This window comes from Centroberyx gerrardi, chromosome 11 (genome assembly GCF_048128805.1).
Source record: "Centroberyx gerrardi isolate f3 chromosome 11, fCenGer3.hap1.cur.20231027, whole genome shotgun sequence".
Lineage (NCBI taxonomy): Eukaryota > Metazoa > Chordata > Actinopteri > Beryciformes > Berycidae > Centroberyx > Centroberyx gerrardi.
In genome coordinates, this window is record NC_136007.1 from 28,332,840 (window position 1) to 28,354,663 (window position 21,824).

The window sequence follows — 21,824 nt, forward strand, 5'->3', positions numbered from 1 at the left end:
AGAATTATACCAAGAGCCTCATGATCTAGATATTTTGAAGAGACATTTGAAGCAGTCACACTGAATCAAAGTTTAGGAAGGGGAAATCTTCCACTTATTTTGTGGTCTTGGAAAATTCAGGAACATGAACAGCTCTCCCCAAAAGTTATTTTCTGAGCACAAAATATACTTAAATGTCCCTTTTGCACAGCCCAGTTCCTTATGTACAACAAGGGAATCGATACTTAAGGAAGGCACTGGTCATGTCATTGGTAATCCATTTTCATTCTCTTTGTAATACCAATACTTTTTCTCCAAGTAGCTGCAATGCAAATTGGTCCGATGAATCCATGAATTTCTTAGGGAAATAAACAGCATTAGAATGATGTTACTGAGACCTTTTTTATTTTTTTGTCAGCATTTCCACCATTCTCAATCGCAGACAAATTTGGTTGTACTCAGTCTTTGAGCTGGGGTAAAAAAATGGCTTACAAATTAATCTTGGCTAAAAAAAACAATTGTGTATCTCAATGTGACTACCAATTCTTCTAACATTTCTACTGTGATTTGTAGGAAATTGTAACATCTCTTTGTAAAATGTTTCATCATATTCTCTACAAACATGTCTAGTTGCATTAACTATTTCACTTTAATTACCTAAATTTCTGCCTAATTGACAAAATCTTGCACACAATACACATTCATTTGTTCACACAGATCTCACTTCATGATAAAGGTCAGCACTCACATCTACCTCCTGGACACCATGATCACCAAATCCCCCGAAATTGGCACAAACTAAAAACCCCAAACTAATCAGCTAGTGTATCTGGCCCCTGCTGGTTTGCAAGTGTAGGGCTTGAAAACAATAAATAAAAACAACAGTAGCTGAAAACATAGTGTATTGACCATGTGGACACAGTCTATCCTGATCCCAAATTGTGGGAACTATATCTCACCAGCGCCTTGTTTAAAAGTATGATCTGGTCCTTGTGTCTAAACCACGAAAATCAACCAAGTTCATATGGTTTAACGTGTATTTAGAGTAAAACACTCATGTTAAGTTACAACGGTATGCATTGGTTCATGGGCAAGTAAATGCAGCATATAAAAGGTTGTGGTTTGTCGTGTCACCAGGTAGGTCGAGTGTCCTATCAGCAGGGGGGTACGACGCGCCTCTTGCGGATACACTCCCAGATCCAGCTGGGTGTGACTCGTCTGGCCTGGCTGTCTTCTCCCGGCTCGGCCAGCGTGTGCGTGGCCGAGGCGGCGTCGTAGTCTGGTACGAGGTCTCCGTCGTAGGCCACGAAGTACCGCCTCAGTTTGTCAACGTCCTGCACCGAGCTGGGCAGGAAGAGCTTCACCCCGCTGAAGATGTCCAGCAACGTCTGGAGGAAGAAGGCGAAAGGCATAAAGCATACTCATCACTTTTTAAACCTTATACAGCTAATACTATACTAGAGGTGCAGAAATTCAATTTCTTCAGAACACATATGAGTACAGAGCATTTGAATAAGCAGATCAGCTGATTCAAGTACCAATCTAAGTACTTTTAATTCATTCATTAAGTCATTCATGCTGCCTAGTGTTCACCTACAAAACAATTACAGGACGGAAAATCCATTGTGCATCCGTTGTATTTATTCATTTAATCAAATTATGTACTGACCGTTGTAAGACTATCCTAAATCAAATAAAAACATAAATGGTAATAGAAAATAGGATACATAACATAGGCTAGAGGATACAGCTTCTCTTTGTTTGCACTGGACTCTCAAGAACAATTTATTCAGAATAGGTTGGCAGATAAAAACTACTTTTTCAGAATAGGTGAACAGATAGAAACAGCTTATTCAGAATAGGTGAACAGATAGAAACAGCTTATTCAGAATAGGTTGAGGAATAAAGAACAGTGCAGTAGGTTAGGCCTAATAAAACAGAATATCATTTAGCCTGCATAGCTAGGGTTCCTCTTCTAAACAAAAGCTGCTGTGCATTTGAACTTCACAACTAGCAGCATTTTCACATCAAGAGACATTTTTCCTCCTGCTGGAAATGTTTTATATTGCGTGCATGTCATCAAAGTATCGGTATCGGGATAGCTTCATTTTCCGTTCTGAGTACGTAGGAGCTGGATCAGCACTGATCGTGATAATACAGATGCTATCAGTGCACCTTTATACTACACTGAAAGCATTGTCTGAAATGAAGGGGGCTTGTTGCAGACTCACAGTTTAATGTGCGGTTGTAACAATTTACTAACCTTGTCATTGCTTGGCTCCAACACACGAGACGTTGCCTTTGGTTTGGTTTGTCCGTTGCTGTGAACACTTTCACATTTCTTCACCTGGAGGGAAGCAGAGCTTGGTTACAATATGAGGCGGTGGAGGTTTTTAATTTCACTGGTGAATATCAATTCATTTCTGCTTAGAGGTTAGCCTCTGCGGCTCAAGTTCATGCTTCAACAATTGGCCGACAGGATTACTCTTATTTCTAATGTGAACATGTGCTGTAGTACCTTCTTTGCACTGGGTCCTTCTGGGACAGGAGAGCGAGGTTCGGATTTCACCGCCTTTGGTTTGGGCGTACTATTGTTACCTGTGAATACATGTTATGGATTACATAAATTGAAACGCAACAGACAAGCATTATCATAACCATTTCTTTCTGTCCTTCATTTGGGCAAAGTAACACCTGAATTCTTCAGGACCTTGAGCTTACAATCCTTTTGTGGGTCAACTATTATATTAGCACAATTCTTGCCATTCTGCCTCTTTAACCAATGAGCTGTTTTTTTCCACAGGAATTTTTTTGTCGGCCCATTCTTGCTAAATCTAGGCCATTGTTGTGCCTGAAAAGCCCAGGAGGGTGGCTGTTTCTGAGAGACTGAAAGCAGCACGGCTGGCATTGACAGTCACACCACACTCCAAGTCACTTTTCAAGTCACTATTCAATTGAACATTAACTGAATCTAATAATACCTATCTGCCTGCATTACATAGCAAACCTCATGTTTTTAAAGCTGGAATATGCCATTTTTTCACATTAAAATAACAATATATATATATAGAATATATTATACATTATTAGTCTGTGTCTGTGACTGTGTGCTCATGCCTAAATCCCGTTTCCTGAAATTGGCTTTTCAATGTTGATGACATTCATATTGGTAGGAAATGCATGTGACATCATGGGAATACTGTGAATACCATTTGCAGGGGGTGTGTCATATAGGCGTGGCCAGTGATGAGCTGGTTGTAGCTATCAAGGTGAGGCTAGTGGCCAAATGCAGGGAAGCCATAGCAGTAACAACAATGGAGGAAGGCAGCAAGAAAAGAAACAGCCAAGCTAAACGTTCAAGCATTCAAGCAACGTCAGCGTTACTTTTTTATTGCAGATTGGCTGTGTCTGCTTCTTCGACACCTGTGGAAGCTTTATGGATTCCAGTTACCTCTGCCTCAGGCTAGAGGGCAGCTCAGCAAGATGAGTGACAAGTGCTGGGGCGGGAACTTGACTGACTGAGGGGGGTGGAGGGCGGGACTAACAATACGCTTCCTGACACAAGGTGAAAAGCTGCATAATGTAGCTTTAAATATTTCCACAATAATATTATAAACTAACATTCCAAAACACAAATTTTCAATCCTAGTTTTTGCCTTGGTTGTTGGGAGTTTGAGTACTCACTGGTCTTCTTGGGTGTAGCACTTCCATGGGAGGAGGAGGACGGGGAGTTTCCTCCGCTGTCCCCTCCCGATGAGCCCTTGTCATCGTTCGATTTGGACGGTCCGGCTGTCACTTGAAAGTCACAGTTCTCCTTTGATATGCGGTACAGCTCCTAAGCAGAAAGGCAAAATGAAAAACATGGGCTACGGCCAAGAGATGTACTGTTGCCTGTCACAAGAGATTGAATACCTGTGTTGGACTCAAATCATTTAGAGCGGGCATTTTTTTTTATAGCCTCAGCCAATATTCCAACTAATTTGTCAATGTTTGCAGGATCACTGATGTGGTACAAAAAACAGTGGGCTAAATATACTGTCATTCCACTCCACCCACCACCTGTATCACATGGCATCCCCCTCCACTCTCATATTCTTTGTTATTTCTCATTACGTACTACCTTAAAGGAGGCATATAAATAGTCTCAAACAATCCTAGGGCAAAGCTTGCCGAATGGAAATCCAGCTCAAGTTCAATACGTTTAGTGCTGAGACACCCGAGAGCAGGGGAAGACATCATTAAACAGTAAATCGGAGCGCACTTCATGAGCTCCTCTAATAAAAAAGAAATCAAAAGAAGAAATATGGAAGCGAATTGTTAAACAGCGGTTTGCTTTGGTTAATGCTAAGCAAATTTGCAATGGCAGAAACTAATTATACAGTATTTCAGGAAGGGGCAATATCAAAGAAGCAGTGACTAGGATCTCTGTGCCCTTGTTTTTAAAGTGGATAGCTTATTGATCTGTGACCAAAGAAAAATGATTTTTGGCTGTTTTGCGGCCAATATCTCATAGGCATATTTGTTATCACTTTTTTGGCCTGTCATCTCTTTAAAAAAAAAAAAAAAACTATGGTTAGGTGACATTACTTGAATCAAAACAAATTTTTCCCATGGCGCCTTGGGCATCAACAGCCAAATTCAAGTTATTCAGTCAGGACCGAGACACTTCGCTCCTCTATAACTGCATGCTCGCAGACTTCATTACAGTTAAACCGCATTTGAAAAAATCTTTTTCCACAAATCATGTCTGTTCTTGAATGAGCAGCATCTAATAAAAGGAAGTAAAAAGTTCTGTTTTTATCTTTGCACCTTAGCTATGAAATTTCAAACTCCTACAATCCTATATAGGTTATCGGCACGAATGCACCGTGGGACTGCACAGAATCTGCACTCGCTCATGCTCGCAATGCCGTGAATCAGCACAGAGTTGTTCCTACTTTAAGCTGGTGCAGGTTGGTGGCGCTCTTCCAGTCCTTGTCGTCACGTATGCGGGTCATGCGGGGAAAGCGGATGGAGATGCCGTCTGCTGTGTGCATCTCCGATTTGGAAAACTCTGCGCCCGTGATTTCCCAGACCGGTGCTTGCTACAGCGGAGAGAAGAAAACAACAGCAGCAGCAGATGAAACATAAATCAGATCAGATTTTTGAGGATGGTAGATATATGACTCTTCACTTTTGAGGAAAAAAAAAAAATCTCACGACTGATCTTACTTCTGCTTTTATGGCAAAAAGCCATGACTATTATGGTTTAAGGGAAGAAACTCTTTCGGTATGAGGATTTCATTATGAAGTCCTCTTTTCAATATTCTAAGTCTGAAAGTCTCTTTTCAATCACGTCTTCTTTTCAATCTTTGAGTTTGAAAGAATTTTCAATCAAGTACTCCTTTCAATATTTGAAATATGCTGATAGAAAGCAGCTCACGGCTCTCTAATGTAGCATCGGTGGTCATTATCACGATGCTTTTGAGAATAATATATTTAAAGAAATTCCTGCAAAAGATATCTGCAAGAGATATTTTTTAACTTATTATTTCATTCAAAAGTCTGCAGAACCTAGATATACAACTGGGTTGTACATGAACAGGCCCATTGGGAAATACAAATGTGCTGAATAGTGAAATCTCACCTCAGGATCGCGGATAATGAAATCCGGATAATAGTTCTTGATGATTTTCAACCAGCTAGGGATTTTGCTTGGCTCCTAGAGAAAGACACACACACACACACACACACACAAAAGATTAATTTTCAATTTTATTGCATCAGCTCAACATTCCAGGCAGGCCGCTAAGTGGATCTTCTCTGACCTTGCTGATTTTGATCACGTCCAGCTCGTTCTGGAGCCTGGCCAAGGTGGCGTCATCGTAGCCTCCAGAGCACTTGGTGACTGTGCACCACTTCTTGGAGTCGGGGTCGTAACAGCCCATTAGAAAACTGGACATGATGCCCCCTGGTGGGTGGAAGAACACACACGGCGTTAGGAAATTGAGGAAAATGTTCCCTGTTCAATTGTCAAGCATGAACAGAGAACATTTTCCCCTTGGAGACAGTAAAGACCTATTGAATAGGCGGTGAAAGTAATCTACTTTGTAGAGAGAAATGTGGGAAGAACAAAATCTTGCATTAATATACATCAACTGAGATAAAGGTCAAGCAGAACGCTTTCCCCTCCTGCGTGTCCAATGCAGGATCAAGTCACAGAGCGGCAACCGAGCCTTCTGTTACAGTGCTCCATGGCTGTGAAATACTCTGCCACAAGCTCTGAGAAACAGCCAAACCCTGAACAGTTTGAAGAAACTTCTCTAAACAACTTGTAAAGGTCTTTGCTAGTGGCCATTTTGAAAAAACTTTTGTCCTTTACGCCTATACTCGATAAGTTTCACAGAACTTCCAAAAACTCGCCTCTTCAGAACTAGTAAAGGTCTTTGCCAGTTGTCATTTTTTAAACTTTTGTCTACATTATAAGTGTTTTCCTCTGATTTGTTGTTTCTTAATTGCTTTATTGGCTTGTCACGATAGTGCATGAGCTGTCTTCATTAGCTGTGTTTTTGCTGTTTGTACCTCTGTTTTTGCGACATTTTTGCATTCACTATGCTCCTTGTGTTTTTATGCTCATTACCCACCCTCCTCATTGACTTCCTTACTTAATCTTGTTTGTATGCGTTGCCCAATGTCATCCTCTCCTGCCCTCTTTCATTACCACCACTGAGGTGCCCTTGAGCAAGGCCCTTAACCCCAACCGCTCCAGTGGAGCTGCTCAGTGGCCAGCAGATCAGACTGTGGTTGTACTGATCAGCTTCCAGGTGTGAATGTGTGTGTGAATGTGATCAGGTCGTTCCTGAAAAAAAGAGAGCATTGCTCTCAGTGAAACTCCCCTGAATAAATAAAGGTGGAAAAAAAACAAAAATGTACTATGTTCTGTCTGCATATTCCACACATGAAACGCTGCTACTGTGTGTTTATCCTGTTTTTGCAGAGCTGAATTGTTGATTCCTGCTTTTAAAATAAGAGTATAAAAAGAGTGCATTGGAAATACAGTAAAAACAATATAGCTGTATTACTATCATCATCATCTCTGAGGCAGTTGCACTTACCACCTCAGCATATTCGTGCACACTACAGAATGTATATGTTTTTACTTTACTTTTAAGATATGACTTTCAGAAAATATATATATATATATATATATATATATATATATATATATATATATATATATATATATATATATATATATATATATATATATATACAGTGGAGAGGGAAGATACTGGGAAAATAACAACTCCCAACCTACATCATCACATGTACACAGCATATACTTTTTTATAGATTACTTTTAAGGCATTTTTTGGACTCATATCTAGCTCAGGGATGGGCATCGTGCCATGGAGGGCCGAAAGTCTGCAGGTTTTCATTCCAACCAAAGACTGCACCAGGTGATTTCACCGATTAGCACACCTTCAGTCAGAGAGGAGGAACTAATCAATGAAATCACCTGGTGTAGTGTTTGCCTAGAATAAAAACCTGCAGACTCTGGGCCCTCCATGGCCCATGGTTATGAGACACTCACAGTCCACAGGCTGTAAACTAAAGGCTGATGGAGCTTTCTAGGCTCCGGAACCAGCGGCCAACTCAATGTCCTCCTTTAAAAACACACGTTTTGGGGCTTGCTTTTACTTGAACAAGTCTCCATTTTGTTTTTATTCTTGCCTTAATTATTCTACGCATTTGCCCTTTTGTATTTTATTCTTTTTTCTTCTTCATTTATTGTTCATGTTTTTGTTTATTGCTCACATTTCTATTTTACTTGTGAAGCACTTTGTAACTCTGTTTTGCTGAGCACTCCATAAATAAAGATTATTCTGATTATTATTGGCCCACTGAATTACAAGGCTGCACTACAAGAGCATTGATTCCTCATGTATATAAAAAGGTCCAGTGCAATGACAATGGCATTTCCCACTCTCATGGCACTGTTTAATAAAGGGCCTGTTAATGTGAAGTTACCAAGATATAACTGTCAATGTTGCAGAAATATGACACCCTTTGAGAAACTCTTCCTCTGATTGTCAACAGAATCAAACCGTTTTATACATCCAATCTACTTCCTGGTATACACGATGTCAAAATATACCCTGAATTGAATGAATGCTCTGATTGGTCATGAGGTGGTCTGTCCTCTCAGTCTGCTAGCTTCTTGCCAAACTAGCCGAAATTACCATGCTTCCATTACGGATTGTCTATGGGTGGCGAAGTGCCAGCACTGGATATTTGTTCCTCAATGAAAAATAAATATTGTCATGCAGTGGATGCTGCAATTAGAAGGAAGGGTTTGATTCAACCTGTACTACACGCTTTGTCTGCAAATGGCATCAAACAACACTTGGATTTCTTAGTAATGTGAACTAACAAGTCACACTTCTTGCATTAGAAATCCATATCGAGCTTTTTATGACTGAATATAGAAATCAGTGGACCGGATGTTTAAGACTTAACAGACCGTTGGAGCCTTTTCCGTAGAAGGCCCCCAGCACCACCAGGTCAGCAGTGTCAGCCATCGCCCCTTCGTTCAGGTAGTCCTTCTTCACCTTCAGCCAGTGGCGCTTCCCCGGTTCATAGGTGCCCTTAGACAGACAGTTATACAGCTTTATCATCTTAATGTGTCCACTACGTCTGCACATCTCTCATTTCCAAACAGGATTTATCACCACCAGTATTGACGCCAATTCCCCTCTATCTGATTCCATTTGTAGATGCTATCTAATATGGAAAATATCAAAGCATCTCACCTTGATGTCTTTCAGCACGAGGCCTTCAAGTCCCTCCCTGATGACCCGAGTGATCATATCGGCCAGGTCTCCTGCCCTCTGGCACACACACACAAAATAATATGAACAAAGATACAGGCATGTGCGTCTCACATGGAGAAATTTCAAAAAAGACCATCAGCTTGCTGTACCCATTTTCAGCGTAGGCAAATTACTGGGCAATATCCATCAAAGTCACAGATAATGCAACACACAGGTATAGAATCAGTTTTTGATGTATAATGCCTTTTCACTGAAACCTACCAACAATGCATCACAGTAAATCTCTTGGTGCAGCAGGTAACAACCTTGCTACAGTGGGCTGTTGCAGCTGAATACATACAGTGGAAACCCTGTTGAATTGTTTTACTTACAGTGACATGCTTCATTTCTGAGAACAGGATCCTGTTGGGGACTTCGACCATGTTGTCATGCAGAAACTTCCTGCGTTCACGCAGAGGCCTGGGGATGACAAAAAAAAACAAAACTGTTGTACAGTACACTCTGAATAAGTGTGAGTGGATACATGTGTTTGTTTACTCAATGTCCATTAGAAGCCTGAACTTTTATTTGCTTTACCCGGCCTATAGTTGGGACAGGCATCTATTTGGGACGGGCCTTAAATTCTTTTCGCAAAAGTTAAAGAAAAAGTGGGAAACTACTAGAACATTTTCTGTCTTAAGGCTGCTGTAGTGCAAGAATATTTTCTGAATGACAAACAGGTTTTAAAGAGGAATTTTTTAAGTAACTTTCCCAACACTGGTCGAAACGTATCAGTAGGTAGGAACCCAAGAAAACATGCGCTACAGCAGGCCACCAACTGGGCTTAAAGCCAAAAGTCATGGTGTAAAAGACCTATAGGCTACTCACTCCTACCACTCGCCCTCCACCTCATCCTCGTCCTCAACTACCGGTTCACTGTTCAACTGTTCATCATCCTCCTCTCTGCCATTGTGGTTCAGGAACCTGTCAAGCCACCCGGCACTCGCTGAAAAGTCGTCCTGGCTGCTGTCACTCTCGGTGGTGTAGAGTTCCCTAGCTTTCAACCTTATCATCTTGCGGGAGACTCGAGATGTTTTGCCCGCATGCTGTGGATCCACTCACACACTTCGGCTTCCAGCTCACAGCCGGCTTTCTTTCTCTCACACCCTGCGCTCGCGCTCTTTTCTGATCTATCTCCATTAAACGTTCAAGTTCACCTCGTTGTTTTCGTCATTCTCTTGGGATCCACAGAGAAATCTCTAGCTGCTGCTTCTCCCGTTTTGATCAGCAAATTTATTACTGATAATTTGAATTTAAGGTTGTATTTTTTTCTCTGTGGCACTATGAATGTTTTTTACTGGCATTTGGTTCAGTAAAAAGGGACACACACACTTTTGGGTGCTCAACCTCTGTGAGTTTACAAAACAGTTGGGCTAGATAGAGCAAACACTTCAGCCAAGAAAGCAGCTTTGAACAGAGACCAAACTGTCGATAGCATTACTGTCTGCAAACTAGATGTTTGCACCATCGACACCAAGGGTAAATGTTTGTACACTGGGCTGAAAACAGGTCTTGAGGACAGCAGAGATGAAATGACAAGAACTCACCTCTCCATGAGACTCACGCCGTTGAAGTAGACGCAGTCGAAGACAAAAAGGCACACTTTGGCATCTTGGAAGGCTGCTTTCTGAAGGGAGACGGAGACTCATAATACTGTGGGCACTTAGATCTTTAAAGGCAAAAATCCCACCCAAAAGTACAAAAACGTACAAAACAACTGGTTTTAGCATATTGAATGCCCATTGTCCATTCAAGTGTTGATATATTTCTCTTGAGTTACTTTAGTTGGCAAAAACAACAGTAGTTTTGACAGAATAATTTTGTCCACAAACTTAACACTGAGCTGCACATTGCCTGGGGTGTTCCTCACCTTGTGAACACCCAAGGTCCCAAAGGGCAGGGGTTTGCTGGTCTTTGTGTCGATGAGGAGGACCTCAGCGTCCAATATCATACTGTGGCCGCCGGCAAAAGCCTGGGGAATGTAATCTTTAAAATGGGCCACCTGAAACATTAACATGGACATAGACAGGCTTAGGCACTGACCGGAAATCTTAAACTGAAAGGCGCTAAAGAAAGAAATCAGAATAAAACAATCGTTAATATTATTTGGAACAATAACAGAAATCAAAGAATCAAATTTTATGCATGTTACTACACATGATTGTTTCCCTCGTTGCAGGTTACGCTTCCAAAGAACTCATTTTGCCTCAGCGTCTACCTTTATCGCATTCTGTTTAGACTGAAAGGTGCTCCTCCAGGTAACTGTCATCAATACCAATGTGACAAGCTGAAATAGCAGCTAGGTAGACCTTAATGGTAAAGAAAAAGGCTTTTATCATCAAAAAGGTCTTTCAGAAGTGTGAGAACAGAAAGTAAGGGGAAGCGGAGAGGCCTATAAGTATTTGGATGGGTTTAGGCACATGGCTCGTACACATCCCAAAAAAATCCTCATGTATAAAAGCCCCAAGGTTTTTTTTATTTTTTTTTAAACTCGACTGCCTTTTCCCCAGTGGCTTAGTGCTTGGTAGGAGTCAAAATGTGTGCTTTGGAAGCTAACTAGAGTCCAGGGATGCTTGGAGATATAGAATGCACGCACAGCAGCAACCTCTAGTGGTTTGAGGGGCTACTGGGCATGAAATGAAGCTATTTATCCTTGTTTGTATACGGCTCATGGCCTCATGCTGAGATTTCCACTCTGACCTGCAGTGCCATCCTGACTGGTATCTAGCCTAGGGGAGCTGCGTGGGTGTGTGCTTGCATGTATGTGTATGTATGCGTGTGAATGATTACACTGACTCACTTTGTGCGGCAACACCGGCTTGAGGCTGCGGCTGAAGTAGCTGAAGTTGTCTCCATTCTTGTGGACCTGCACGCGTTCTCCGTCATACTTTATCTCAGAATACATCCCGTTGGGGCATTTCTTCATGGCGTACTCAATGGACTTACATGCCTCTGCCTGGAATTACAAAAGAAAACATTTGTTTTTCATGGAGTAATTGATTGCATTTAGTGACTTTTTTCTGGCAACACCATCAAACATTTTCTTTAGTTACACCAGTGGCAAAAATCCAGCCAGTCTCTAAGCCTCTGAAGCACTATTTCCTTAAAAGAACATTAACACATTAAAGCAACATTTTGTGTAGTTTATACAGTTTTGAAGAATCTATTTCAAATTTAGCGAGTTTAGTCTCTCTGTGTTCATAACCTGCTGTTTCTCAGCCCATTGCCTACATCTTAAAAGCCCTTAATTCCTGACAGATAACTCATATAGCTAGACCTAAAGTAAAAATGGAATATTACACTATTGGCCTACTACAGGCTGCGTAATATAATTAATCGGCAATGAAATGAGACTTTTACTTTGAGGACACATCACATTAACTTCATTCAGTTCTTGTGTGAATGTAATGCGCGTCTCAATTGATTTATGTGGTCAGAAACATTACATGTCATCAGTGTAGCAGTGTGCAAAAATATTTAAAATACGTTTGTGATTTTTCTATGTAAAGTACTCTATTCTTACATTATACAAATTTGTGAATGTATAAGACCAATAAACCAATAAATCCCTCCTCTCCGCAGAATTCGATAAACAGTAAATACGTATTCATTCCCATTGGATCACAACGTCCTCTTTTCAGTCTGTCTTTCATCTCTGGGATGAGAGCACAGTATTTCATACGGTGTGTGCATTGGTGTGAAAATGTGTGCATTATGTATCTAAATGCTTGTATTTTGAGCGAGTGAGTGAGTGAAGGTGGTCCTCACCAACATGGGCTGAACGGGGGTCATCAGCGAGGCCTCGATGGTGAGGAGTTTTCTGGGTCCTGAACCGTTGGACGCCTCCTGCTGGTTTCTCAACACGCGCTCAATCACGTCACCCAGATTGCGAGAGGCCTTGAAGGCATCATAAGCGTTTGGATCCACAGCATCCAAGCTGCATAACAGACAAGTATGAAAGACAAGTCAAATGTCTTGTCTTGCCATGACAAATTCCCTTTTTTTAACATGTTCTAAGGACATAATTTATAGCAAAGTAGAAGCCAGGGGAACTTACACATGCTTCGCTCCAGCATTCATCTTCAAGTCATGCTTAATAAGTCGAATGATACATTTCAGGTCATTGCTGGTGCATCTATGAAGACAAAGAGAGTATTAACTTACACAGTATCATTGTGTCAAAACTGTAAGGCAAATCCTCAAATATTAATGCATTAAAAGAATTAGAAATCTGAAAGGTTAAGATCAGAAGGGATGTAAAATACTACTTATGCTGATAGAAAGATTTGGAAGGTTCCAAATCCAACTTCAAATCATTCTGCTTGCTTTGCCCCATTGATCTCAAGTACCACAACCAGGCCTATTATTGAGTATCGCGGAACATTTTTATTCTGTGCTATACTCAATACACTTAATCCAACAGTTTCCAAGATATCGTACAGGCCAAGCCATAGTCTCACCCTCAACTTTGCTGCTGTGGAGAGGAAAAATGTCCATCTAATATACACATAGTGGCTACATGCCTGAGGCAGACAGTCTATAAAAAGAAACTACCTAAAATCCTACATCAGCCAACAACAACAAAAAATAAATAAAAGGAAACAAATAACTGTGGCTGTTAACAACCACCATGAAAAGAAATCAATCTTTCTGGTTTTTACACATAGACACTGGCAGTTGTATTAGTGCACTACAATTTAAACAGTTTGCTTCTGGGGTCGAACACAAGTAAAATCAATCACGGGCAGGTCCAACACTAAAATGAAGTCAAACAGAGAGAGACGTCTGGCTGCACAAGAGAAGGTGAGGAATCATTATTTGTATTATTAGTATTACTAGTGTTAGTGCTTATTGGAATTGGCTGTTTCTCACCTTAACACAGGTCACCAAGATATTTTGGAACAGTATGTTGCCATGCATTTTGTCTGACTTGAAAATAGCCAAGCAAGCCTATGTTGATGCTGTGTGGCATTTCTTTGGCCAAATTGTTGTATTCCTTGAAGAGCTGTTTTTCTTTAACGTCGCTTTTGGAAAGTGGATGTTTGAATCAGTTTTAAAGAAAATACAGCAGTTCTCCTAAGCTTATCATTCTTATTTGGGTAAATTCTACTGTGATAACTATCTAGACTGTACTATTGCTCAGCCCAACTACCAGGCAGATCAATGATGTATTACTTTCTGGCAATATCCTCCAGCTCCTTCTGCTGGTCATCCTCCTTGGTCAGCTGGGCCAGGCGGGTCAGCGATGCGTCCACTTCCTGGATGGTCAGGAGGCTCTTGGCAGCCGGAGGAAATGATTTACTCTCCTCGAAGAACATCCTCACCGTCTCAGACACATCCCCCTTGGAAATTATAAAGACACAGGTTGTACAGATCATTCCTTGACATTTTGTTCCTCTATCATCATTTTTATGGGGCTATGTCAAGAGTCTATTGACCTAGAATGAGATATCCAGTGAGATTTATTTTCAGTCTGACAATATCTGTCTGAGAACATGTAGTGTACGGACCTGCTCCAGATCTCGCACCATGGCGTCCTGGTTGCCTTTAAATATGCGGCTGAAGAGTTTGACGATCTGTTTGTCATTGAGGTTATAGACACTCTTTACCACACCTGGCAGCAGCAGCTTCACTGTCAGGTAAACATCTCCATGGAACTTATCTGGGATGGAGGAGCAGAAAATGTACAAAATTCACTTTATCTAGAACAAACCTGGCCAGCCTGGATTTTGCCGCAAGCTATGCTGCTGAAATCCAGACAGACTAATTCTACTTGTATCAAACGGTGTGATAGCAAAAGGATGTTCACCTCCTTTCAAAAAACTATTTGTATTGTGAGGAGGTGATGTACAAAATAAGCATAAGCATAAGCCAGGGGTTCTCAAACATTTTTGTGTCAAGGACCCCCAAATAGCCTCACATTTCACTACAAACTCCCATTTGATAACAACAGGATGATTATGGTATATAAGATTGTTACTGTTAATTTAGTCTTAGAATTCTAGACCTGTACATGGGAGATAACAGTGGGGAGAGTGAAACCAGTGATTACACAAGTTATGAGTGGTCTAATTATACCAACCTCCCCCAGAGCCTTTCTTCAGGAAGTTCTCGATGATCTGCGTCTTGACATTGTAACCGTTCTTGTCTGCCACCATGGCACACAGCTTGCGAAACTCTCTGAGAAGGCAGTCCTTGTGCTTTAGGTCACAAAGCTGGGCCGACAGGGTGCTGCCTTGGCTGGCTTTGGCTGGGGAAGAGGATGGTCCCGGGCTGCTGGAGCTCCCGGCCTTCGTAGCTGACAGGACAGTGGAGTACAATGATATGACTGAAGCCGACTGCATGATGGAGTGTTGGGAATGATTCGACAATGTATGGTACAACAGCTAGGATTCCTACTAGAACAAAAAGACAAGATCACATCCCCCAATTTTTACACACATATACTGTATATATAAATCTTTATATTGGTTACCTGTTAGTTTCAGAATTGATTTTAAGATTTTACTGATCAGACCTTTTAAACATAGGAGTCGGGTCACAGTTCTTCCTCCATGTCCCTACTGGCTGTTCCACAGTCTAGATTAAAAACAAGGGGTCCCTACTTGCTGCTCTAGAGTCTAGATTTTAAATGAGCTATGTAAATGGTAAATGGAGTTTTTCTGTTTTGGGAAATTGGAAAAAACAATAGGGACCGGCAGCAGAGCTGCCTGGCCCCTAACAAGCAATTTGCCAACCAGGATCAGAGTTTTTTTGTTTTTTGGGGGGTTTTCTTCGGGACCAAGGCTTTGCTGGGATGTCATATCTTACCAGTGAATCCTGAGAACTTGCGTGGAGCGTTCATGGATGGGTCGGCAGGAGGAGCCATCAGTAGGCCAGTGTTGTTTAACTTGGCCTGCACCTTCTTCTTTGGACTTGCATTGACTTTGGCCATCAGGTCTACAAGAGGAAGAAACCATGCTCAGCACTTGTCCTGGCTGAATATAACATAGCATAACAGTATACTAGTATCACACTGTTTAAATTAGCATTTCTAAGAAAAAAGCGGCCCAGCTTTACCTTACCCTTCACTTTGAAATGGTTACTAAGATTAATAACATAAAAAAGACAAAATCTTATGTAAACTTATTGGCCGGTATTTATTGTAGTTACAATCTTGTGATGTGGAAATCCTGATAAGATGTTGCTCCGATTCTTTTTATCTGTAATGTTATTGAGGGCTGCTTTGTTATTGAGGATGCAGGTATTTGTAACAACCAGCTGAATTATCCAATATGTCCTCCTGGTGGAACAGGTTAGCCAACTGGAGAAATTAGGTGCAGCCGACTTTGACACACCTACCACGGTGTGAAATGAGACTTTGGATGGTAATGAGAAACACTTTTACTACAACCTCTGGTTAGTTTTATTGGTTGTTCACTTATTCCAAATATGTGATATTGTACTGATCACATGAAGGGGAAAGGTGTCTTTTTTACTTGTCCCCTGCCGCACCACAGGGAGGTCAGAGGTCAGGCTCAGCTACAGAGCAGCAGTCCTGGAGCTGGTAGGGATTCAGTGTCTTGCTCAAAGGCACTTCAGCAGGGAGAATGTTTGTTGTCACGAGGGCTTGAACCCTACTCACTATGCCACCCTGCTGCCAAATATGCATCATTTTAAATGGTTGACTCACTTGGACTTTTTGACAACAAGGCCGCTAACCTACTTTAAGGCTGCAATTATATTTAGCAGTGAAAAAACAAACTCGTCCCACCCATCGTGTCTTTGCAACTCAAGGCCCCAAGACAATTTGAATGCAACTATAACACAACTAAGAACTAGTGGTATATTTTATTTGGGATTCTTTGCATGCTCTTTTGGATGCTTGGAATTGTATTTGGGGATGGCTTTGGGACAGTAGAGAAAAAAGTGACTTGTGAGTGTGTGGACAATCTGTCTGTTGTACCTGAAACATGTTTATTTATGAGCTCCTTGTCCTCGTCCTGCAGCTCCTCCCAGCCCTCCAGATCTGTGATGTCCTCAATCTTCTTCGTGGTGGCCCTTGCCCTCTCCAGCTTCTCAAATATACACTTCACATGATACCACTCTTTCATCTCCCCTGCAGACTCGCTGAAAGGGTTTGGCACGACCTTCCCTATGCGCACCATGCCCTTCTGGATTTTGTCCTTGCATTTCTTACATCCCGCGGTGCCACGCTTGGCATACTCCACAACGAACCTCTGTTCTGCCATATCTGGCTGGTTGGTGAAACACTGACTCCAGGAAAGCCTGAGAGGAGCGTTCTGGAGGAGACTGTGCTTATGGGATACTGAGGAGAAATGGCAACTTTCCAACCTGCAAAAATGAAAATTACCTCTGGCTGGAGGTATACGTTTAAAGCACGAAGAGACAGAATGAGCTCTACACACTTTCCAGAGAAGCTGACAACTGACAAATTGTCCCAACGGTTGTAGTCCTAGGTAGACAGCCTTATGAGCCAAAAAAACAAAGGGCCTCTGCATCCAGTTAAGTTAGATACAACCTAGGAAAAGAAAAGGGATATAATAGTTGAAAAGAGATAATAAATCATGTTGTTCTTACAATTTACAAGCCATCAGATAGCATGCAGGCAAGACTTAACTGCCTTAACTGACCTCCTTAAGCAATGGGTGGGTATCTGAGACTCAGCCCTGATCTGGCTTAGACCCTATCTCTCCAACAGAGCCATCTCTTCCATAGTCATTCATCATCTTTCTCAGCACATCACCTGTGGACAGGGCTCAATTTTAGGCCCCATCCTCCCCTCTTTCTGTATCATTAGCAACCATGATGTCTCTTTTCATGGCTATGCAGATAACACCCAGTTACGCCTCCCATTAAATCCTTGTGACTAACTGCATGATCTTGCTCAAGCACTTCCTCAGACATCAAATGGTGGATGTTTCAGATCTTTTTATTGTAATGTGACACTTTACTGATCCCCATAGGTAAATTTAGCTTGCTGCTTTCTTCAGCTGAGCATTAATGATCAGTTCTTGAGAGTTTAAACACATTCACATCTCCATTGCAAACTGTAACCAGCTGTAATTAACCCAAATATCATCAATCCAGTGTCAAACATTTACAAACAACCTTTCCACTCATCTCTCTGACAGTTCTATATACACAAGTTTAGGACCCCCATCAGAATCCAAAACATACAATATGTTCAAAACATGGACATAACACAAAATAATACACACGTCCTAAAATCGTTTTAATTTGGGGAAACTTGTGTATAGCTTGAGTAACGTTAACGTTACAGAAGTCTAATGGTGTTTGGAAAACCGCACACAGCTCAATAAGACAAAGAATAAGCTGGTGGTGTAATGTTTCTTCCAATCAGGATTCCCGTCATACATACATATTATATAACGAACTGGTGTGCACTTTGACATTTTTGCCATGTATTCTACTAAACTGTAATCCATTACAGTTCTGATACAAGGAAACCAAAGAACAAACGTGATAAAGGGACGGTTTGACGACACATGGCACTAAAAGGATATCATTTGACGCCTGAATAACTTAACCTTACAGAAAAATTCGTTGACTAGCCTTGCCTGTATGTATCAAGAGATACGTCTCCAGTAAACGTTAACTTGCTTTCCGTTACAAAACAAGTTAACGTTCGTGTACAAGATAGGCTACGTGTTAGTTAGACGACATGATGGCAAGTGTTAGGCTAACTAATTAGCTTTAGCTACAATAACAACTGCCTGTTTATCCAAGAGGGACTAGCTAGCTGGCTAACAGACTGCAAACCAACCAGTCTTAATGAAAAAAACTGGACGGTTGCTAATTTTTCTGCACAAATTTACTGTACCTTGAAGAAGCTTAGTGAGATATTATCACACTGTTTCTCCACACCACCTCATTGTTTGCGTATAGCTCTGCAGACCAGTGTCAAGTTAAGGGCTTGTGTTCCGCCAGCTAGATGCGTCAAGACTTCCGGTTTGGCCGTTTAGCCTTCAAAGTAAAAGCGCGAGATTTTAAACATGCAGAAATGCTGTTTTAAACCAATTAGGCCTACTTAGTATTTAATTGTCAAATTCAAGATCAGTGACACATATAGTGTCACTGTTCATGTTTGATCTTTCTGAACACACAGGTGTCTTTTCCTATTCCACTTCCATTACCTGCTGCTAAAGACCTGGGGTCTGCATTTGCCAGTGTAGTGGTGTAAAGGCTAAATGCAGAGGTGTTCTCTAGTAATCTGCCAAGCTCCTCACACTCTGGCCCTCTAATTGGTCTAGCTCTCAATTTGTCTTTTGTGTGAAATAGCCTATGTCACAGTGTAAGTAATATAAAACATGCCTTCACTCTGTGACTGGAGAACAATTTGGAACGTCTTTGGACATGAATCATGCAGACATGAGCCAAATATATTGTTTAATTATTTGTTTTTTGAGCAAAAATATTTTTTTTAGTCAATATTTGAGTGTTGTGGATTTGTAGAAATTACGCTTTTATTCTGAAAATATCACATCACAAATAAGCTATGAAATGAACAAATAAGCATAAAGAAAACAGCTGGGGTCCCTCTGCCCTCTAGGTCATAGCGGGTCAAAATCAGCCAAATGAAAGCCACTGTCACCACTCTGTTTGTAAATAATTCAAACTCCCATTCATTCAAGTCCTTGAAAAGAGTGTACTCTCTCAATTCAAAAAATAACAGAAAACAACCATGAAATGGCTCCATGCAGCTCTCCCAGCATAATCCAAGGCTCTTGAAGCCAAAAGATCCCAAAGTGACTTGAAAAGACCGACATTTACACCTGAGGGCATTTACACATGAGGAAGTTTATGTTCCAAAAGTAAAAGTAGATACTCATTTAATTAAAGAACTGTTTTTTTGTCAACTGAAAGAGAAATGGGCCTTAGAGATATGGAATAAACCTAAACTTAGAACATATTGTGTGATTAAAAGTGATTATGTTACTGAAAATTATAAGTATAATTTCACCAGAAAGAAAAGATCATTGTGTGCTCAAATTAGATCAGGTATATTACCTCTTCATGTTGAAACTGGCCGCTTTGTTGGTACGCTCAAAGAAACTGGGTCGCCCAGGGCTCTCTCTCCATCTGAGCCTTGCCCTATTTTTTTGGGGTTGGCAAAACACTGTCATGTAATCTCATGTGGGGTGGGCCATTAATTTGGCATGACACGAAAATAAAATGTCATTAATTCATTCATTCATTCATTCATACACACCATTACTTAGCTGAAATCGCTGTCTTAGCTGTTGTTTTGTCATAATAATAATGAAAAATGCCATATGTGCCATTTTAACTATAAATGCTGCATGTATTACACTGTGCAGAATATAAACAGAACAGAGACTAAAGTGGACATCAAATATTAATATTGGTGCTCACTTATTGAATTGGACGATTAAATACAAAGTAATTGGGGCAAAGTAGTTTAAAATAGTATTTCTATCTATTTAAAATTTCGCGCTTTTATTTTGAAGGATAAACGGTCACACCGGAAATCTTGTTTCTGCTAATTCGAGCTAGCCTTACCTATCTAGTTAGAGTGGAGACTTCAGCTAAATAATGTTGTAAATGTCGGCCATTACAAGTCACTTTGGGATCTTTTGGCTTCAAGAGACTTGAATTATTATTATTATTTTTTTCACTGTGAAGACAGCAACTGCTGTATGGACTAACAAACCTTACCCGATTTTCTACTGTCATGGGGGTGAGTAATGACTGAATTTTCATTTTAGGGTGAACTATTCCTTTCATTGGCTTAAAACAGTATTTCTGCACGTTTAAAATATCGCGATTTTATTTTGAAGGCTGAACGCCAAAAAGAAGTCTCATTTTGTGGTTATTCTGGCTAGCGTAACGCATAGGTTTCGACAAGAAACTCAGAAAAGTCTATCTTATACTGTAAAAACGTTATGGCTAACGATCAAATTTCCAATGGGAAAAATGAATGGGAAACGCTGGAACCCGCCGTTTCAACTCTATTGGCCAGATGCGTTTATGACGTCAAACGATTATGACGTAACAATTCGGAAGGTTTATAAGTCCAGGATCAACAGCTGAGTTGCCACGTTAGTCACTGTGACTCACAAACGGCATTTTTAGTGTGTTGTAAGCGGGGAGCAGACAATTGAGAGCGAGAGTAGGCAACAACAAATGCATTCATATCATCCTACCATGGATGATATGAATGCTACGAATATGGATGGGGAAATCCCATTAATGCGATTGGAGGTCCTCATACCTCTAGCCAGGCAGCACCTGGATAAACTCACTCCACAGCAGTGGAGAATGATAGCAGCCGGCAACATCGACTGCGCCATGACGACTCTGCTGGTGGACATGATACAGGACATCTGTCAGGTATCCACCTCATCTATCCTGGGTGTTCTACTGCCTTTGGCTTTCAGTTACATCAGGAAGTATGGCACCACAGATTCTTTGAGTGTGTCTGAGGAACGCATTCATGCAAGCCTCGGTGAGTCGCTTCATGAATGTTTCACTGAAGCTCTAGACATCCCGACGGAGAAATCTGTGAGCTCAGTGGAGCTTACCCAGTTGATTGGGAAAGAGGTGGCGCAGAAGGTGAACTCTGCCCTGTCTCTGGCCAGCCAGACCCCTGTTTCAAACAATCAGGTGCCAGTGGCATTTGTGAGTGGCTGCATATCTTGCACCAACGCTCTGGGTGATATGGTAGATCGTGTAGCTGCCATATTGAAGAGATGCCTTGGAAGAATGGAGAGGCGCAGCACACGATCGCAGCGATGGCAGACCGAGGTTGAAGACATTGCGAAAGTCGAGGACAAAGAAGACTCAGCACTGTCTCAAAGCAAGGATGCTAGTCAAGCATCTATTTTCTCCTCTAGTGAAGTCATGGAGAAGTTGGGATCAGAGACCTTTGTCACCACAGCCACCAAAGCTGTGAGTGACATCCTGGTCAAGCAGGCCAGTTGGAGCATTCAGACTCCTTACTCGGCTAGT

At 41.3% G+C, this 21,824-nt stretch overlaps 2 protein-coding genes across 2 annotated transcripts in view; one reads left to right on the forward strand and one right to left on the reverse strand.

The window, feature by feature from the left end:
• Nucleotides 1–362: 362 nt before the first annotated feature.
• Nucleotides 363–18,757, reverse strand: lig3 (ligase III, DNA, ATP-dependent). The gene is made up of 21 exons (XM_078286852.1): nt 18,676–18,757; nt 16,777–17,352; nt 15,642–15,770; nt 14,914–15,129; nt 14,342–14,493; nt 14,007–14,173; nt 12,889–12,966; nt 12,600–12,768; nt 11,632–11,787; nt 10,702–10,833; nt 10,379–10,458; nt 9,164–9,251; nt 8,772–8,849; nt 8,483–8,606; nt 5,787–5,929; nt 5,606–5,680; nt 4,917–5,063; nt 3,664–3,814; nt 2,498–2,577; nt 2,243–2,326; nt 363–1,367 (listed from the first exon to the last, which is right to left on the reverse strand). Exons 2-21 carry the CDS (start codon nt 17,330–17,332, stop codon nt 1,134–1,136), a joined length of 3,039 nt encoding a protein of 1,012 aa, XP_078142978.1. The 5' UTR covers nt 17,333–17,352; nt 18,676–18,757; the 3' UTR covers nt 363–1,133.
• rcc1l (RCC1 like) overlaps nt 2,835–21,824 on the forward strand; it is a 125,523-nt gene continuing 106,533 nt past the window's right edge. The window contains exon 1 of the mRNA XM_078286853.1: nt 2,835–2,921. The gene's annotated coding sequence lies outside the window, so the exon portion shown is untranslated. The remainder of the gene's footprint in view (nt 2,922–21,824) is intronic.

Bases quoted from the DNA above. Each gene is read 5' to 3' on its own strand.
- lig3 (XM_078286852.1), bottom strand. From the start codon at position 17,332: ATGCAGAGGCCCTTTGTTTTTTTGGCTCATAAGGCTGTCTACCTAGGA. The intron at 14,494-14,913 runs GTTGGTATAATT...CCTCCATCCCAG, and splicing joins GAAGAAAGGCTCTGGGGGAG to ATAAGTTCCATGGAGATGTT. The intron at 11,788-12,599 runs GTGAGGACCACC...TTGTAATTCCAG, and splicing joins CCCCCGTTCAGCCCATGTTG to GCAGAGGCATGTAAGTCCAT.